The sequence below is a fragment of the Mustela nivalis genome (genome assembly GCF_964662115.1).
Source record: "Mustela nivalis genome assembly, chromosome: 6".
Classification (NCBI taxonomy): Eukaryota; Metazoa; Chordata; class Mammalia; order Carnivora; family Mustelidae; genus Mustela; species Mustela nivalis.
This window is the reverse complement of record NC_139025.1, coordinates 76,196,644-76,217,957: the sequence shown is the minus strand read 5'-3', so window position 1 is coordinate 76,217,957 and position 21,314 is coordinate 76,196,644. Positions and strand designations below refer to the sequence as shown.

Below are 21,314 nucleotides of genomic sequence, written 5' to 3'. Positions count from 1 at the left end.
CAGAAAAGTTTTCTCTAAAGATCATCCACCCAAACAGACACAAAGTCACACTACTACATCATCCTGTTTTAATTTTCTGAATAGTATTTATTAATACATGATTTTTTTTGTCTTTCCTCATTACAAGTCAAGTTGCATGCACACAGCAACCCTGTCTATCCTCTTCATCACAAGACTGCCAACACAGAGAACAGCTCAGGACGTGTGGTGTTCAAAAAAATATCTGCTAAATTTGAAATAAGTCAATCGGAGAAAGACAACTATCATATGATCTCCCTGATATGAGGAAGTGGAGATGCAACATGGGGGGTTAAGGGGGTAGGAGAAGAATGAATGAAACAAGATGGGATTGGGAGGGAGACAAACCATAAGTGACCCTTAATCTCACAAAACAGACTGAGGGTTGCTGGGGGGAGGGGAGGTGGGGTTATGGACATTGGGGAGGGTATGTGCTATGGTGAGTGCAGTGAAGTGTGTAAACCTGGCAATTCACAGACCTGTGCCCCTGGGGGTAAAAATACATTATATGTCTATAAAAAAGAAAAATAAATAAAATTATATAAATATGTATAGGTATATGTATATATGCACTGTACAGAATATAAAAAATTCTAGATTCAAAATTTTCCCCTGGAAATCTGAATATCTGAATAAATTGCTCCATTGTCTTCTCAAAAAAAATTGCTAAATACATAAAGATTGTTAATTTCAAGTAAAATTTCAAATTAGTCTTTCTTCAAAAATGCACTATGAAATAAAGAAAGACAAATTTTACATGTATATGCATATATAAAATATACATAAATATGAGAGTCTCTCATGATGTGAATACAACTATGAGAAGATTCTTGTATGCAATTATGAATTACTGGAGTTCTGAAGTGCATTTTCTTTGATAAATTTTCTATGATAAAAGGTACATCGGACAATATATATGTCAAAATACATGTTTTAAGGAAGACCTGAATGTATACAATAGTGCCATTAATTTTATTTGAAAGAGGGCAGTGGAAAACATGCTTTGAATGCAACACAACCTGCACAACAGAGCCCAAGCTGATGTCAGGGCAACGACCAGCGGGGAATATTACATAGCTGCATTCCAGTATGAACCAGAGTAGCTCTCTGATCACACTGAACTGGTCCTACAGTAAACTATCACAGCCTCGCCTATGACAGATTCATTAAATCAAAGCAATGACCAACCTTACTAATCATCTGTGAGTACATGGTAACCCTAAGAAATGTAAGTAACAAAAAGAACAAATCCGTAGGTATGGCAGGTTTTTTCATGGTTAAGTTTTAAGAGTAGTGGGATGCTAGTTTTTAAAGATAAAAGCTTTAAAAGTAACTGCCTAGTTTTAGAGACCAAAGGTAGGAATAATATTCTTTTTTAAACTTTTATTCCTGTGATTCTGATAAGTTTTCCTTTTTTTTCCTTTTATTAACCACACTTTTCAGACATTATGGAAAATTCTCGCATCCCTACATTCTACCCAGAAATATTAAATTTCTTTTTATTTAAAAATTTCTTATTAATTTCTTTTTATTTAAAAATTTTTTTATTTAAAAAATTAAATATTAGGGTTTTATTAACATGTAGGCGATTTAATTGGCTTATCAAGTTTTTCAGTGTTTGTTTTTAAAATCTAATTTTTTTCTTTCAATTTATTTATCATTATTTATTTCCCTCAATTATCCTTTGGTTCTTTACTAACTACCCTGCCAAATCATTTAGATAGCTCTGTTATCTGTGAGGGGGAAGAAGAGGAGGAAAGAGAAGCAGATGGGAGAAAGAGAAAGTAGGGAAAAGGGAGAGGGAGAAAAAGCCCAAATGGCAAGGAACTACTGGCAGCCTTTAGGTCCTGAAGGAGGCCTCCAACCAAGAGTCAGGAAAAAGTCAAGCCCTCAGTCATACAGCTGCCAAGAAATGAACTCTGCCAATACCCTGAGAGAGCTGGAAAAGGATTCTGCCCTCGTCAAGTCTCTGGATGAGAATTCAGTCCAGCTGGTGCCTTTACCACAGCCCTTACTTAGAATCCCAACCAGAGCACCTATCCAAGCCACATCCAGACACCTAACCCACACAAGCCAAGATAGTAAATGCATGGTTTTAAGCCGCTGGCTGCGGTCATTTGTTATGCAGTAACAGAAAAATAGTACAGACTCCTAGTGATAAGTGTTAGGAGCAAAATTAAGACAGGAAAAGGGAACAAAAAATATAGTGGCAGGCGGAATGCAATTTTTAAAAATGTTCTTAAGAAGAGTCTCATTTAGGGGTGCCTGGGTGGCTCAGTGGGTTGGGCCTCTGTCTTTGGCTCGGGAGGGAGCCTGCCTCTCTCTCTCTCTCTCTGCCTGCGCCTACTGGTGATCTCCCTGTCAAATAAATAATAAATAAAAGATCTTAAAAAAAAAAAAAGGTGACACCGAAGACATTAAAGGGAAAAGCCATTCAGGTCTCTGGGAGGACAGGTTTCTGGGTAGAGGGCAAGCAAGTACAAAAGCTATTTTTAGAAAAAATCACAATGGGTATGTGGCTGAAGTCGGGTTTCTAAGGAGGAAAGTAACAGGAGATAAGGTCAAAGAAGCAATGGAAAATGTAGCAAGCATAAGCCAGGCCTAGAAAACCATCATAAAGACTTGAGTTTTTAATGATTGAAATGGGAAAACTTCTGATAGTTTTGAACAGACAAATGGCATTATCTGATGTACATTTTGAAAAGATCACTCTAGCCACTGGTTTGAAAATACACGGTATAGGAACATAGCATAAGTTGGGAGAAACAATAAAGAATTTAATACAATAAAGAAATAATAAGTGATGGAGGCTTCAAAAAGATTGTAACAATGGAGGTGGTACAGAAGTGAGCAGACTGTGGATGTATTTTTTTTTAAGATTTTATTTATTTATTTGACAGAGATCACAAGTAGGCAGAGAGGCAGAGAGAGAGAGGAGGAAGCAGGCTCCCCGCTGAGCAGAGAGCCCGATGCGGGACTCGATCCCAGGACCCCGAGATCATGACCTGAGCTGAAGGCAGCGGCTTAACCCACTGAGCCACCCAGGCACCCTGTGGATGTATTTTGAAGGTAGAGCCATCGGGGGGTAGTGGTAGGAGGCAGAGATCAGGAGTTCTGTTTTAGACATGTTTACTTGAAGACACATATTAGTTTAAGGTACATATGTGTGTGTGTGTGTGTGTGTGTGTGTGTGCATGTGCGTGCGTGCGCATGTGCGTGCGTGCGTGCGTGCGCGCGCAAACACATACACACACACAATCATCCTGGAGCTCAGAGGAGAGGTACAGGCAAAAGATGAAGCCATGAGATAAATGACACAGCCAAAGGAGTGAGTATGGTCAGAGGAGAGGTCTAAGAAATAAGCCCAAGGGAACTCCAACATATAGAAGTAGGGGAGTAAGGGTGATATCAGCAAACTAATGAGGGGCAGCCAGAGAGTTAAAAAGCAAATCAAGAGTGACCTGTGTCCTGGAAGTAAACTAAAGAAAGTGTTCAAGGGTGAGGAAGTAACCAACTGTGTTAACTCGTGCCATTAGGTTAGTAAGAACTAACCACAGGGGGTGCCTGGGTGGCTCAATGGATTAAACCACTGCCTTCAGCTCAGGTCATAATCTTAGGGTCCTGGGATCGAGCCCCGCATCGGGCTCTCTGCTCAGTGGGGAGCCTGCTTCCCCCTCTCTCTCTGCCTGACTCTCTGCCTACTTGTGATCTCCCTCTCTATCAAATAAAGAAATAAAATCTTTAAAAAAAAAAAAAAAGAACTTACCACAGGATTCAGTAACAGGAACTTGCTAATGACACTTTCAGAAGAGCGGTAGTGAGTTTGCAAAACAGAAGATGAGGAGAAAAACTGGGAGACAGCAACTATAAGCAACTCTTTGAAGGTGCCATAAGGAGGACAAGGAAATGTGACCTGAGAAAGAGGATTTTCTTATTGTGGCTGTTTGTTTCAAAATGGGAATGGACAAGATTACAGCATGTTTGGCACGCTATGCTGTATTAATAAGCTTGGGCTGCCATCACAAAATACCATAGTCTGGGTGGCTTTAAACAAATGTGTTTTCTCACAATTCTGAGGCCTGGAGGCTGAGATGAAGTTGCCGGTGCGGCTAGATTACCTTCTTGCTGTGTCTTCATGTCGCAGAAAGAGAGCAAGCTCTCGGTATCTCTCCTTGTAAAAGTACTCACTATTCCTACGAGGGCTATGCTCATGACATCTGATCTAACCTTAAGTACCTTCCCAAAGCTCCATACCCAAATACCATCACATCCGGGGTTAGGGCTTCAACATATAAATGGGGGTTGGAGGGCCATGTTCAGTCCGAAATGTACACCAGTGTGATGACCCAGTGGAGAAGGGAAAACTCATGGAGAAGAGAGGAGACAACTGCAACAGTGATGTCTCTGAAAGCAAGAACAAATGGGAGCTGGCAAACAAGTGAAAGAAATGGCCTTGTTCAAAAGCACAGACAGTGGGGTACCTGGCTGGCTCAGTCGGTTGAGCATCTGCCTCTTGGTTTCAGTTCAGGTCATGATCTTAGGGTTCTGAGATTGAGCCCCAGCTCCATGCTGGGCAAAGAGCCTACTTAAGATTCTCTCTCTCTCCCTCTCCCTCTGCCCTCCACCCTGCCCCCCACTCCCATGCTTGCTCGTTTGCTCTCTCAAAAAATAAAAATAAAATAAAATAAAATAAAAACACAGACAGTTCACCCATGGCAACACAAAGGAAGGCAGGACATATAGGTCCAGATACCAGGAAGTGAACACATACAGGTAGGTGGTAGGAGCTTACCAAAGTTCTCTTCCAACTGCATCTATTTTCTCAGGCAAGAACCCATAGTAAACAAATGCTGAAGCAGCCAACTGGACTGTCACAAGGGAATCTGCTAATACCCCATGGCACAGAGCTGTGGTTTTAAACAGCTACACAGAGACAATGCACGAGGCATGCAAGTCACATCAGAGGCACCTGCATAACCGCAAGAAAGCCACTAAGGAATATCCCTAAGTGAAAAGGTGAAATTGAGGGAGGAAGAAAACCTCTGAAAGGGATATGGTACGGAAGGGTCTGAGAGGAGGAAGGAGGTTTCACTGGGCATTTACAATCACAAGGCAGGCCCCATGAGACCCAGACTCACACTACCTGCATGGCACAGCAACTTCCAAGTTGAGAATTTAGTTTGAGTTGGCTTTGCACCCCGCCCCCTTGCCCAGGTACCTGGCAGAAGCTAAAAGGCACCACTCTCAACCACAGCCTCAGGAAATCCTCACAAACACACTTGTAATAAACATTTTCTCTGTGAAAAACAGAGTGAGCTGGCATGGTGTTTTGCCACCCAATACATCTGGACTAAAACCCCAGATCTGCCTTTTGACTAGTTCTAACTTCTCCAGGAAGTCCTCGACCTGCATGTCCTCTTCTGTAGATCAAAGAGAGTATTGTCTGTCCTACAGGCTTTGTGCATGCATAGGATCTGTTACATAACACTCAATCATTAGTAGCTGTTGTCATAATAGTAGTAGTAATTATCCTAACTATAAATTATTTGCAAGTTTTACTTAGTAAGAAAAAATAAAAGTTGTCACCACCAATAAAGTACTCCTAAACCATCTACCCTCACCTCCAATATAACTGAACTCAACTCTAACCCATTCTCTTGAAAACTCATGGATCAAAGAATGAACCACAACAAAAACTAGAAAAATGTATGCTTAGAATAATTATGAAAATAATACATACCAAAACATGGAATTTAAAAAAACTTTGTGAGGGACGCCTGGGTGGCTCAGTTGGTTAAGCAGCTGCCTTCGGCTCAGGTCATGATCCCAGCGTCCTGGGATCGAGTCCCACTTCGGGCTCCTTGCTCCGCAGGGAGCATGCTTCTCCCTCTGACTCTGCCTCCCACTCTGCCTGCCTGTGCTCGCTCTCACTCTCTCTCTCTTACAAATAAATAAATAAATAAATAAATAAATAAAAATTAAAAAAAATAAAAAAACTTTGTGAGATAAAGCGAAGCTTAGAGGGAAATTTACAGTGTTAAGTGTATATACTACAAATAAAGAAAGCTAAAGAACATCCATCTAAAGAAGTCTGAAAAAAAAAAAAAAACCAGAAGAGAAACTGAACACAAATAAAACAGAAAACATATAATACATAGGTCTGCAAAACCGATAGTTCTTCAAAAAGATTTACAAAACTGATAAACCCTTTGTGAGATGAATCAAGAAAATGAAGACACAAATACCAAAAATGAAAACAAAATCACATGTTTTACAGATATTAGAAAGACAAAATGTTCAGCACAATTTTATGCCATTAAATTTGAAAATTTAGATAAAACTGGCAAATTCTAGATAGCTTACCAAAACTGAAATAAAAAAGAAATATAAAATATAAATAGCCCTGTAACTATTTAAAAACCTAAACCTACAAAGAAAACTCATGGTCCAGATGGCTTCACCAGCAAATATTTGAGAATAAAAATACATCAATCTTCGATATTGGTTTATTATTTGTAATGAATATATTAACATATTTTAAAAATAGAGGAAACTCTACTATTTTCACAGTCTTTCTGTATATATAAAACTATTCTAACATAAGTTTATTAAAAAGTTAACTATCTTACACTTTTAAAAAAATTGATCTTGCATAAACTCTTTCATAACAGTATATAAAAGGGAACTTGGCAATCCATTTTATGAGGCCAGCATGATACTGATACCAAAATCTGTCAAAGACATTATTAAAAAAGGAAAAATTATTTGCCAAATCTCACGCTAAGAGATCTCACAAATCCTAAACAAAATATTAGCAAACCAGATCCAGCAAGGGTAATACATTACAATCAAGCTGGAGTTATTCCAGAAACACAAGGTTTATTTAATACTTGAAAATAAGTCCATCTTATTGAAAGAGTAAAAATGATAACCTCATTAGATTCAGGGAAAATACTTCCTAAGATTCAACATCATTTGTGATTTAAAAAAACAAACAAACCCTCTAATAACTACAAATAAGGAAAAGTCCTTTGAGAAAGAACAACAACAGTAAACAACTACAGTAACATCATAATTAGAGGTAAAGAGTGAAGGGTATCCTTTTGAAATTGGAACAAAAAAAAGACAATTGCTCTCACTACTTTTTTCAACATTATACTAAAGGTCCTAGATACTGTAATTTAAAAAGGAAAGGAAAAGATATACAACTATTGAGAGTTAGAAAAAAATGAAATAAAACTCTCATTATCACAGATAATTATGCACATAGAAAACCAAAGGAATCTACAGAGAGTTTATTAGAATCAGTGACTATATTAAGGCTAGCTAGGTTTAAACCCAATATATAAAAATTATTTGCTTTTCTATCTACCATTAACAATTACAAAATGAAATTTACATAATGATACTATTTATAACACTGAAAACATCAAATACCTGGGAATGAATCTAATAAATGCTTAGGGCCTCTACAAAAAATATTGTAAAACAATACTGAGAAAAATAAGACATTTTAAAGTAAATGAAGGGCTAAGTTGCATTCATGATGGGAATTCAGTTGTAAAGATGCCAAACTGACCTAGTGAGTCAATACAGTACCAATCAAAATCACAAGAGATTTTTGTTAGTTTTTTGAAACTTATCAGGCTTGGGGTGTCTGGTGGCTCAGTCTGTAAAGCACCTGCTTTGGCTCAGTTCATGATCTCAGGGTCCTGGGATTGAGCCCCGCATTCACTGGGCTCCCTACTCAGCAGGGTGTCTCTTCTCTTTCCACCTCTGCCCCTCCCCACTGCTTGTGTGTGCTCTCTCTCAAAAATAAATAAATAAAACTTTTAAATAAATAAATAAAACTTAGCAGGCTCATCCTAAAATTTACATGAAAATACAAAGGGCCTTGGCAAGGATGTGGAGAAAACGGAACCCTCGTGCACTGGTGGTGGAAATGAAAACAGACATAGCCACGAAAACAGTATGAGGTGCCTCGAAAAATTAAAAACAGAAAGACCATATGATCCAGTAATTCCACTACTGGGTACTTACCGAAACACTAGTTTGAAAACACAAAAGGCCAAGCATGGATAAGATAATCTTTTTTTTTTTTTTTTTTTTTAAAGATTTTATTTATTTATTTGACAGAGAGAGAAATCACAAGTAGGGGGAGAGTCAGGCAGAGAGAGAGAGAAGCAGGCTCCCGCTGAGCAAAGAGCCCGATGCGGGGCTCGATCCCAGGACACTGAGATCATGACCTGAGCCGAAGGCAGCGGCTTAATCCACTGAGCCACCCAGGCGCCCCTGGATAAGATAATCTTAAAGATGGGAGGGACCTGCTCTACCAAATACCAAGGCAATTTAAAAGCTATAGCAATTAGGACTGGTGGCTGGTGTAATTCAGGCCAGTGAGAGGAAAATAACCCAGAAACAGACCCACACAAATATGGACATTACATGTTGTCTATGACAAACTTTTGTCTATGACAAAAGTGGTAAAACACAGCAACGAAGAAAGAAGAGACTTCGATAAATTGTGCTGGACAACTGGATATCCATATAGAAAAAAAATCAAAGGACCTCTCCCTCAAACCATATCCAAAAATTATTCCACATGAATAAATGCGGAAGATCAAAAAAAAAAAACAAAACCACAGATGTCCAGATTTTAGGTCTTGGGTTCTTTACCTGAGGTCCCCTAAGTCAAGGGGCCAATGGATAGAATTCAAGATTTTTAAGATACTTTTGATATATACCCTGTTTCCTCTCATGTCTTAGCATTTTAGCGTGCCAGTTCTAACTGATGGCATCTATGTATCTTTGCCTGAGGTTTTCCAGGAGTTGCTTTTGACTGCTGATAATTAATGCCCTGCCCTAACTAGCCCCCAACCAACAACCGATGTGTCTGAGGGACATGTGTGAGGAATATGATGTTCTGAGGAACACTGGCTCCGAGAAATACTCAGATCCAAGCTTGTTAATCACTTGCATGATAATGTACCCTTTCTGAAGCACCCTAATTTCTCTGCCTCAAATCCAGGACATTTCTTGGTGATCATTCCCCCTATTTATGACTTATACCAGAACCCTCGTCTCGGGATCTGCTTCCTGAGAAAGCCCAACTAAGACCCAGAGTTACCATGAACCTAAGTGGCGTAAAACAATTACTTCTCTATTTTCATAACTGCTAACTGAAGGAAATGCTAAATTTCAGTTATGAATATGAGCAACAAACCAAAGTAGTATTAGTGGCACGTCTCTATCTCTCACAGAAATCACAAATGTTTTAGCATTCCATGACAGCAACTGTGAATATCTCAAAATGTTTTTGACACTCCTTGCTACTTTGAAATTGTTAGTTATTTGTTCACTACTGAACTGCACATGGCTGCAGTCTGTCTATATTATTGTGGATTCTTCCTGTCTGTACTGTAACCTGTTGAGCAACCACCTCTGGGCCAACTAATTACTCAGCCACAAAACAGTTGAGTGGTCTATAACTAGAGATTAACTCAAAAAGGGTGAATCCTGATGTTCTTAGAAAACCTCTTCTTGCCTAGTAGTATAATATAAAAGTTTTAATTCCATATACAATGAAGCACAATTAAAATTTTACTTTGTGATTTTTAAATATGTTTGTTACTGAAGCATTAACCAAGAAGTACATAATAGCAATTATCACAAATTGATTTTTTAATATCTTGAAGTTGTATTTCAATAAATTTATGGTATAATTTTATAAGTTCAAAACCTTGAAAAATTAAACGTATTTTTGGGGAATTTATACATGTGAAACAAAAAAGAAAAAAAAAAGAAAGAAAGAAGATTTAAAATGCAGGATTCTGGTTGTCTGGGTGGGAGAGGAAAGAGAAGATGCAAGCAGAAAGATAAGGAACCCATTGGTTTATGTTTTTGTCCCAAATCAGGGAGTAGGTAAATGTGTATTATTATACTATATATAGTATATAGAATATATATATATATATATATATATATATGTATTCTATATACATATAGATATTCTATATATTTCAAGTATATTCCTTTAGACTTATGAAGTATTTTATAACTTAAAATGAAGATTCATATTGGGGTGCCTGGGCGGCTCAGTGGTTAAGCCTCTGCCTTTGGCTCAGGTCATGATCTCAGGGTCCAGGGATCAAGTACCACATCTGGCTCTCTGCTCAGCAGGGAACCTGCTTCTCTTTCTCTCTCTGAGTGCCTCTCTGCCTACTTGTGATCTCTGTCTGTCTCTCTCTCTCTGCCAAATAAATAAGTGAAACCTTTTAAAAAAATAAAAAAAATATTTAAAAATGAAGATTCATAGAATAAGAAAAAAATTCTTGAAAATTAAAAATGTGATAGCAGGAAAAAATTATTTCAAAGCTAAAGCTGGGCTATGGGTATTAAGGAGGGCACCTGTGATGATGAACACTGGGTATTATAAACAACTAACAAATTGTTGAACACTACATCAAAAACTAATGAAGTACTATATGTTGGCTAACTGAACATAATAAAAAAAAAAGTTAAACTTGAAAAATCCCCCAGAATTTAAACAAAAAGGTGAGGAAATGAGAGACTGGAAGAAGAGAGAAAAGATAAATTAAAGGATCAGTAAAAAACAATCCACATCTGAGTAAGGGAAAATCCAAAAAGAGAAAAAAGAGAACATGAAGGGAAAGAAATAACACCAAAAAAGTAATACAAAATAATCTCCTGAATGAAAGACATGAGTTTTCAGATTAAACAAGCCCACCAAACTGTCTGAACACAAAAGTCTTTCCCTTAGAGGTATACACTGAGGTATCTATACATGACTGACCATACGACATCATCTTGAAATTTCAGAACACCAGGGAAAAGGGGAAGATTTTTAAAACCTCTACAAGCTGGAGATGGGGGGAGTGCAGTCCTAACAGCACTGTACTTCTCAAGTAGCAATACTGATAGCTAGACAGCAACAGAGCTAGGATGTAAAAAATTCTCAGAGAAAATTTTCAACCCAATTCTATGCCTAGCCAAATCAAGCACAAAAGAAGAATAATTGTTTAGGCTTTGCAATGCCTTAAAAATTTTTTTGCCCATTCACCCTTCTCAGGAACCTACTTAGAGGGTATCTCCAACAGAGCAAAGAAAGAAGATAAATGATGCTAAGAAACAGGGCAAAGAGAATCTCCTGAGGCTGGTAAAAGAAAATTCAAAAATGATAGCTCTGCTATTTTACGGCTTGGAGAGCAACTAAGCCAGAGTGGGGCAAAAAAGAACACACATTTTCAGGATACCTCCTAGGTGGGATTACATTACCCAGAGGAGATCCAAAGATGGCCAGAGGTTTGCAGATGAATTAGGTATATAGAAAATGAAGCAAAGAATAAAAAAAAAAGTAACTGGTAACTCCAAAGTAATTATTCTACAAAGAGTTTCTACACAATCTTAATAATGTGAACATCTACCCAAGTATGATAGCCATCCTACAGTAGGAAGATGGGAGGAAGGAAAGTGAACATGTGTATGTGGCACAAGTGGACATGGGGACAGCAGCTGGGGGCCTCAAGCCCCAGCTTCCATAGTACAGAGGCAAGAGAGGATACATAAAACTGAAAGGGAAAAAAGTTAAGAAATTGGATCATAAGCAAGTTATTTTAGGAACTTGAAAGGAAATACCAAAATACACAATTTGATGAGTAACTGCCTCTGGGACACAGGAATTAAGCACGGAGTGAAAGGGGTGCTTCTTTGCATTGTGAGTCTAGTAGTACTATTTTGCTGTTTAAATTATTTACATTTACTATTCTTTAAGCATAAAAACTAATTTTATAAAATATAAGTTTTAAAGAACAGTCAAATAATAATAATAACAACAGTAGCAGCAGTTATTTCCCCAAGTGCCTCCTACCTATGGGCAACATACCAGACCTTTCACAAATACTATCACTCTTCTGGCCAGCTTTGCAGAGTAGGATTATCCCAATTTTACAGAAGAGAAAACTGAAAATGAGAATGAAAAAGAAACATTCTTTTTTCTTTGGTTCTTTACCTTTCCAGCAGTAGCAAAATATTCACCATCAGGCGACCATTCCATCAAATGTACAGATACTGAGGTTCTAAAAAAAAAGAAAAAGTTGAAGAGTCAAAATTATAAAAATCTGAAACACTGTATATATAAAAGATCAAAATAAGATTTTCCTAACAAGAGAGTTTTCTAAAAATAAAAAATTTCACCTCCCCCAAAATACAAATTAATTAATAAAACTTATCTGAATTTCACTTTGGAGAGCCAAAGAAGAATGCAATCAACATGCAGAAAAGATATGTTCCCCTATATGTCCCACCAACATCTTCAATGTAACATGTTAAAAAACTGAGCTCACCATCCTCCCTGGCTGATTGGTCCCCTTCACATAATCCATACTGTCAACTGTACAGCCGTTCTTCCACTTAAGAGTGGCTGGTAATTTTCATCACATCTTCCCCTTCCACATCCCCATCCATATCTCATCCATTAATGAGTAATTCCCACATGTCAATCTTATCCACCCAAATTCTGAGGTTATAACTATGAAAATGTTTTTGTTTTTTTAAAACAATCAACTACAGCACGGACTGGAGGATAATAGTATAATGGGTTTTGGTTAGAAAAAGTCCACTTTCTAGGCTTCTAAATGTAATGGTACTATCAAAAAATAGAGATCACTGTGAAAGGGAATATATTTTAGGAAGCTTTTTTAAATTAATGAACAGAACAACATGGATACGAACTTGCACTGCCAGATGCACTTCCAATCATTTAAAACTGGAGGAATTTTATTATCGATTTCTTCCTCCTCTTCCAGAATGTCATCTCCTGGAGGAGCCCACAACTGAATAGAATCAGTTGCAGTCAACAATCTGTTATCTGAAATTTAAAGAAAGCCCTGATGAATAAGCAAGGATTATCTGGAGAAAGAAATGCACATGTGGGCTTGTATTTAGGTCTATGAACTTTTCTGTGAAAAGTAATAAACAATACTACCTATGAAAAATACTTGGGGCATATCCATTTCAAATCCCAGAATCCACTACCAGGGAGAGAGCAGTTCTCAGCAGAGACTTGAGAACAAAAAAGAAACGCTTACTGGCAAAGAGCTAAAGAGCTATTGTATATCAGGTAAATCTTTAAAAGAAAAAGAAAAAGAAAAGAAAAAGTACAATAAAAAAACAAACCCCAAAACCTCTGATATATAAACACAGAATGTTCTCAGGATATAAAACTTAACTAAAGATTAATGCAACTTGTTTTTCTATATGTAAGATAAAAATTACCTTTATTAATCATGAATGTAAAAAGGAACAATAGCTATTATCATTAGAAGCATCTAATCTTTCAAATTTAAAGAAAAAAATGTCCTAAAACACAAATAATAAAATGAGATAGGGGTTTTTTTAGCCCCATTTCTGATTTTATTTCTTACTAAATGCAGTAACAGTAGAGGACAGCACATGTTAATAACTAAGGAAACCATCACTGTTTCTTGGAATAAAGCATTCAAAGGCAGGGGGGAAAAGCACAGAAATAACAGTAAATTAAGCATTGTACAAAGCAGTACATACCAAGAAATAAAATACATACTCATCCATGCAAAAAGAAAATACACTACTGATCACTTTCTTATTATGGGAGATTATATCACAGTGTCATCATACATTTAAAACCAGTATTTACTCTTCATAATTCCTAAATATAATCACCAAATACCTTGAGGGTCCCATGCTAAATTGTACGTCACAGAGCTCAAAAAAAACTGCCCAGTTTTAAGCCACTGACACTTCAATTGCTGAAACAAAGAAAAAAGAAAAACGTAACTTTTTAAAGTAATATCCACAATACTACCATTTTACCATTTTCTTAAGACCTTATGATCTAAAGCAAAGATGTAAATATTTATTTTAAAAATATTGTTTCTAAAATAACTTCAGATAGTTCCACTTATTATTTATCCTACCATATTGAGCTACTTGCCTCACCCAAACAAAGCATATTCTCTCAGGCTTCCTTCCACATCTATAAATACATTCTCACACCTGGGATATGCGGTTTCTCTCCTCTTCACCTGCAAATTGCTATGCTTCCATCAAGACCCAACCAAATCATCTCCTCTGCAGGGGGGCCTCTTCTGATATCCTGGCAGCACTGAGACCACTCTACACACTACCATTCTAACAGTGGTCCCACTAGAGTTTTACCCATTCATATGTCTGACTCTCCTATTAAACTCCAACTCTTCGGGGCAATAATTACCCATAATAAGCTTTGTGTCCTGAGCGTTGTAATGGCTGGAACATATGCAGACACTCAATAAGTGTTTGTGAAAACAAAATAAATGCACATTAGAAAGCAATGCAAATTATCATAATCCTATGGACTCAATGTCTAAAATAAACTGGAAATATCTCCCAAAGTCAGCAAATTTGAACCATAAAATATATACAGTCCCTAAACCTATATGACATATGTTGTATTCATTTATAGAACTTCCATCCTTTTTCTTACCATTTTCATACTAAAAGGTAGAAAGAAGATTTAAAGTGTAAGAGTCAAAGACCTTCGCAATGAAATAGAGTGAAAAAAAGTTTTGGTATTTCTTTGTAGCACATAAATATAAAATGTCCTTTTGTGAAATATAGTGCAATGTAAAGCCATGTCACCTTAGGCAAGTTATAGATCAACTGCCTGACAAGTAGTAATAGTTTAACACACAGCAATTCCCTCTCATTATATTTTCTGAATACTTCACAAATACTTCATTCAAGGTAATTTGACTATCAAGATGCAGAATTTTAAAATAACTGCAAAACCTGAATTTTATTATCCAAAAAATTTTACATTTTTTAATATAATGCTTTTTTAACCCTTCCATTGTTGATCAAACAAAAGTCAAATACTGCTTTAAATACTGCTCAATAGATCTATTTTAGAGTAATAACCAAATCATTCCTTAAAACTACAAAAATCCTGGGGCGCCTGGGTGGCTCAGTGGGTTAAGCATCTGCCTTCGGCTCAGGTCATGATCCCAGGGTCCTGGGATCGAGCCCAGCATCGGGCTCTCTGCTCTGCAGGGAGCCTGCTTCCTCCTCTCTCTCTCTGCCTGCCTCTCTGCCTACTTGTGATCTCTGTCTGTCAAATAAATAAATAAAATCTTTAAAAAAAAAAACACACACAAAAAACTACAAACATCCTTAGTACTCTTTCCTTTAGTATTTCTCACAGTGCAATATGTGGGCCAACTCCAGAGCAGAAATTTTGAGGGTGAGGTCTGGAATCTGAATTTTAATATGTACCCTAGGTGACTCTTAAATCACTCTTAAATTTGATATCCACTTCCTCATACTATCATATTTTAATTTGTACTTTTTTTGAAATATTAAATAATCAAATGCATAATTTAAAAAAAATCACATCTACTTTTTTAATGCATTTAAGAACACACTTTAAAAAAATTACTGGTAAATATATACTCCTGGCATTCAGATTTCACACTGGCATTTTCGACTATTTGTGAGTGATAACGGAGTCTTAATGCATGTAGTGATTTTTAAAAGGATATATGATTCTAACTATATAAGGTTTTCTGAATTTTAAGTAAAATAAAATACAGCACCCAGAATGAATTTGAATAGTTCTCAATGTGATATGCTAGATCACTCAGCTGATAGGTGACTCTACTTAAGTTCCTAACTCCTTCATTAAATAAAAATTTAGAACCATCTGTTATGTTCCAGATCCTGTTCTAAGTACTTCAGATTCATCAGTGACCAAAAGAAACAAAGCCCCATACATACCCTCCCATGGAGCTTACACTCTCAACAATAAATAACAAATATAACAACATAAGCGCTATGGAAAATAATTTAAAATAGGAGGATGGGGATTAAAATAAAGGTGGCAGAAGCAAATGGCAACTTTTTAAAATGGGCAGACCCCACTGAGAGGGTATTATTGAGCAAAGATTTATAGGATCCTCAGGAGCTGGTTCTAAAGCTGTCTAGAGAAAGAAACATTTTAGACAAGAGAAAAAACAGTGCAAAGGCCCTAAGATGGGAAATCACTGTTCAAAGAGCAGTAAAAATGCCACTGTTGGCTGGAGTGACATCAGAGAGGACAGAAATAGTAGGAGTTGAGCTCTGAGAGGTGGTAAGGGGGTACTAGAGGGAAGAAAGACTACAGTCTATTTTAAGGCTTTTTGGCTTTGAGTCTATGAGAAATACAGAGTTTAAAGCAGAGAATTGTGTCATGACCTGCTGTTGAGAAGAGAGAAGGGGAAGGGGGAAGTAAAACATATCAGAGACTACTCTAGTAATCTAGACAAGAAAGAATAGTAGTTCAACTAAGGTTGAGCAAGGTAAATCTCAATTAGCAATATGGTAGAAAACTAGATTGCCTAAATGTTTAAGTATATTCCTAGTAGATGTAAAAGATCTTCCTATAAAGCACCAGACCATCTTCACATGTATATTCCAGACTAACTTCAGCACTGGCCCCTAAGGAGCTCTTCACTGCTATTGACTGGACTCTAAACTTAACTCTAAAAAATTTCTACTACCATTTAATACTTACACAATTTCTCTTATGAGAATTTACACCCAATGGCTCAAAAATACAAACAGCATTACCATATGAAGCTGCAATCTAAAAAGAAATGAACAAAGCATTAACATTTAGGAAAAGAAAACAAAAACAACATCCTTTCACAATAATGTATAAACTATTACATATAATACAATCCCAAGACAGTATTTATGATTTATTCTATTCCACAAGTAAAACTAAAAAAGTACTAGACTTAAGAATCTCTTCTCTGGGTACGCCTGGGTGGCTCAGTCATTAAGTGTCTGCCTTCAACTCAGGTCATGGTTCCAGGGTTCTGGGATGGAGCCTGCTTCCCCACCTCTCTCTCTGCCTGCCTCTCTGCCTACTTGTGATTGCTGTCAAATAAATAAATAAATAAAATCTTAAAAAAAAACCTTCTAGAACACTAAAACTATTTAAATTATTACAATTATTACAAGAAAAGTTCATTTTTATATTATACAGATTTTTAACTCTTCTGCACAACACTGGCTTTAGTGAACTGCTACAGTATACCACAAGTATGCTATATTTACTTTATGTATAACCACAATTTGATATATATTACATTTGCTGTATATTTTGGGGAAGACGAGATGTACATATGATGAAATGTGAACTATTTCAAAATAGATCTTCTATCTAAAAATTTAAATGAAAGAACCTTAAGAGTCTTCATTCAACAAATAAACATTCATTAAATTAAAAGAAGTTTTAAAAAGCAGCTGTTATATGCCAGATATTATATTAGACACAAGTTGCTAAATTTCTTGATAAAAATGTGATGTTAGAGGCACCTGGGTGGCTCAGTGGGTTAAACTTTTGCCTTCGGCTCAGGTCATGATCTCAGGGTCCTGGGATCAGGCCCCCACATCGGGCTCTCTGCTCAGCCAGAAGCCTGCTTCCCCTGTCTTTCTCTGCCTGCCTCTCTGCCTACTTGTAATCCCTATCTGTCAAATAAATAAGTAAAATTTTTTTAAATTTTTTTATTTTTTATAAACATATATTTTTATCCCCAGGGGTACAGGTCTGTGAATCGCCAGGTTTACACACTTCACAGCACTCACCAAAGCACATACCCTCCCCAATGTCCATAACCCACCCCCCTTCTCCTAACCTCTCTCCCCCCAGCAACCCTCAATGACTCTTAATCTCACAAAATAAGTAAAATTTTTAAAAAAATTGTAATGTTATAATTTGGGTGAGATAAGGAATGCTACACAGAGAAGATAAAGGCTGACTTCCCTATTATTGGCTTAATAGTTGCTAGAATTATCAACTGGCAGAATATCAATGTGCACTGGGCTGTGAGGTCTACAGATCTTACTAGAGTATATACACAGAAAAAAAAAAAAGAGTATATACACTGGTAAGTAATACATTATCAGCTTAATGGCACCTTACAATTTGTAGACATCTTATCACTTTATCCACACCTACCAATACCCTTCTAAAGTATATTAATAAGAAATTATAGGTAACCCTAGTATATAAAGATAAGAATACATTAAAAGATGACATTTAATAAGGTAATTAGATCCCTTACTCTTCCATGTTGGTTAGAACACTCCACACAGCTGACTTGGATGTTTCCATGCTTAGCACCAGGAATGATCTGCACACACTCAAAGTCACTTGCCAAAATAACAATATCACAGCCTGATCCATATGCCTAAAAGAGAAGAGTTTTACAGTAAGTGAGATATAAAACTTGTGAAATTATACCTTACATTTTGTTGCCACAACATTTTGACATATTTTACAAAAATAGCTAATGTAAAAATATTAAGATATCCATTTCTAAGTAAGACATTAAAAGTTATATGAAAAATAAAATTCACATTAAAAAAATAGGATGATGACACCCCATGCATTATCTTTCAACAACCAGTACTAAGAAAGAAAAGATTCTCTAGTTCTTAAACACTACCCTCTGTCCCTGCAAGTCATAAATCTGTCTGTTCTGAGGTTTCCTCCAAAGCTCATCTTGGTAAACCCTAAAGAATAAAACCTCCATGTGAGGGTAATAAGGGAGTGAGGGCTGCAGTTGTATTCCCAAGGTTCAAACCAGGCTTGAGAAAGATCAAGAAAGAAATCAGATGCGTTTTCCAACACAAATCCACATGGCTTAAAGAGCTAGTGAAATAGACATGAATCCCCAAAGCAGAATTACATGCACTAAAATAAAGACTAAACTTGAACTCACCAACTGCCTCAACCTATTAAGAGGTGATGGAAAGGAAACCAACCCAAAGTGGCTTCACACACACAAAAATTAATTAAAATAAATTTAATTTTAAAATAAACTGATTTGCATAAAATGTTAACAAATATAACTATCCAGTCTGCAAAATGAAGCACAAAATTAAGTTCCTGGAAAATTTCCTTTTTCACAGTAAAACCGAATGTTTCTTCCTATTGCCACACTTCTTGATGTATGCTATTCCTGTTTTGCAACATTGTGAATTTTATGAAGACATAAGGGGCAGAGAGTGAGCACACTTTTTCTCTGGAACTCAACTTATGACTAAATATTCCAAATAACCTAACAATCCAATTCTCAAATGAAAAAGCCCCATTAAAAGCTACATGTATGGGGTGGCTGGGCAGCTCAGTGGGTTAAGCCTCTGCCTTTGGCCTAGTCATGATCTCAGGGTCCTGGGATCGAGCACCACATCTGGCTCTCTGTTCAGCAGGGAGCCTGCTTTCCCCCCGCCCCTTTGCTTGCCTCTCTGCCTACTTGTCATCTCTCTCTGTCAAATAAGTAAATAAAATCTTTTTTTTTTTTAAGCTACATATATATACATGCATGTATATACACCAAAAAAAAAATTTAAAAATAATTTATTCCACCATCTCCACAACTTTAAACAATACAGTCCTGTCCTACAAAAATAGGCCTCCAACAGCCAGGGCTGACAAGTGAAAACATAACCTCTGAAAAGATCCACATACAGCTGCTAAGGAAAGAGGGAAATGAGGACAAAGAGCGGATAGGAAAACAAACACTACTTCTACTGGTTACTAAAACTTCCAACATAGCCAAAATCCTGCCGTAACTGCTATCAACCATCTTCAACACATGTATTTATAAATACAAGAAAGTTCACCAAGAGAAAAACAAAGAATTTCAAGCAAGGGAAATACAGAAAAAAATCACTTATGGGAGGAAATAACTACATTCTTATAGACAAGGCAGATTTGCTATACCATGCATTCAAGAAAGCTATGCTCAAAGGGAATATTGAGAAGAGAGGCAAGATGGCAGAGGAGTAGGGAACCTCGTTGCCACTGCTGGTTCCCCGAATTGAGCTGGATATCTACCACGCCATCCTGAACACCCACGAAATCAGCGTGAGATGTAAGAATATCTATCTAGATCTCTACACGCAGGAAAAACCACAGGGGGTGAGTGGTGGCTTCTGACACTCCAGATTTTCCTCGGGTTCATCTTGCCTGAGTCATGGTTGATACTTTGGACTCCGTACATTCCCTCAACCATCCCTCAAGAGAATGACTAGAAGGAGGAACTGCCAACCAAGGAAAGAACCAGAGACAATGGCCTCTGCCACAGACTTAATGGATATGGATCTAAGGAAGATGTCAAAAAAATACTTCAGAGTAACATTTATAAAGTTGCTCTTTAGGCTTGAGAAAACTATTAGCAACAGTATAGAATCTCTAAGGGCAGAATGAAGAGCTACTGTCCCCTACATTAAAAATGCTATGAAGGAGATGCCATCTAAACTAGATACTCTGAATGCCAGGGTAAATAAGAAAGAAGAACGAATTAGTGATCTAGAAGATAAGCTGATGGGAAGGAAGGAAGTCAAGAATGATAGAGATAAACAACTACAAGTTCATAAGATCAGAAGTAGAGAGATCAATGACACCATGAAACTTTCCAAAGTCACAATTATTGGGATCCCTAAGGGGATGGGGAGAGAGAGGGGATGAGGATGTATACTTGAGCAAACCATAGCTGAGAACTTACCTACTCTGGGGAAGAAAAGAAGGATTCATGTCCAAGAGGCAGAAAGGACCCCTCCCAAGATCAATAAAAATAGACCAATAGTAAAACTTGCTAATCTTAGAGCCAAGGCAGCTATCCTGAGAGCAGCTGGGGAAAGAGATGTCTTATCTATGGAGGGAGGAATGTCAGAATAACATTAGACCTGTCCACAGAGACCTGGCAAGACATAATCTGGATACTAAATGAGATGACATGCAACCAAGAATACTTTATTGAGCAAGGCTGTCATTCAGAACAGATGGAGAGACAAAGAACTTCCAGGACAGGCAGAAAGTGAAAGGATAAGTGACCACCAAGGCAGCCAAGGGGGAGAGGGGCTCTATAAAAGAAAAAAGACCCCAAGAGTAATATAGACCAGAAAGTAACAGAGATAATCTACAGAAATAGGGACTTCACAGGCAATATGATGGCACTAAATTCTTATCTTTCAATAGTTAGTCTCAAAGTGAACAGCCTGAAAAATTAAATGGCACAGGGTTTCAGACTGGATAAAAATACAGGACTCATCCATACGCTGCCTACAAGAGACTCATTCTGAACCTAAAGACACCTCTAGATTAAAAGTAAGGGGATGGAGAACCATTTATCATGCAAATGGACCTCAAAGAAAGTAGTAGCTCTCATATCAGACAAATTGGATTTTTAAACCAAAGACTGTAGTAAGAG

General features: G+C 37.1%; 1 protein-coding gene across 4 annotated transcripts in view; it reads right to left on the bottom strand.

Annotated features, from left to right (window-relative positions):
* The window catches only part of DMXL2 (Dmx like 2), a 159,561-nt gene that overhangs the window by 106,562 nt on the left and 31,685 nt on the right, over positions 1-21,314 (bottom strand). For all 4 annotated transcript variants that reach the window (XM_082734764.1, XM_082734761.1, XM_082734763.1 and 1 more), the window contains exons 2-6: positions 18,162-18,287; positions 16,604-16,675; positions 13,745-13,823; positions 12,769-12,904; positions 12,047-12,113 (exon numbers count right to left, since the gene is read on the bottom strand). In XM_082734764.1, the coding sequence (XP_082590890.1) occupies positions 12,047-12,113; positions 12,769-12,904; positions 13,745-13,823; positions 16,604-16,675; positions 18,162-18,287 (480 nt within the window). The remainder of the gene's footprint in view (positions 1-12,046; positions 12,114-12,768; positions 12,905-13,744; positions 13,824-16,603; positions 16,676-18,161; positions 18,288-21,314) is intronic.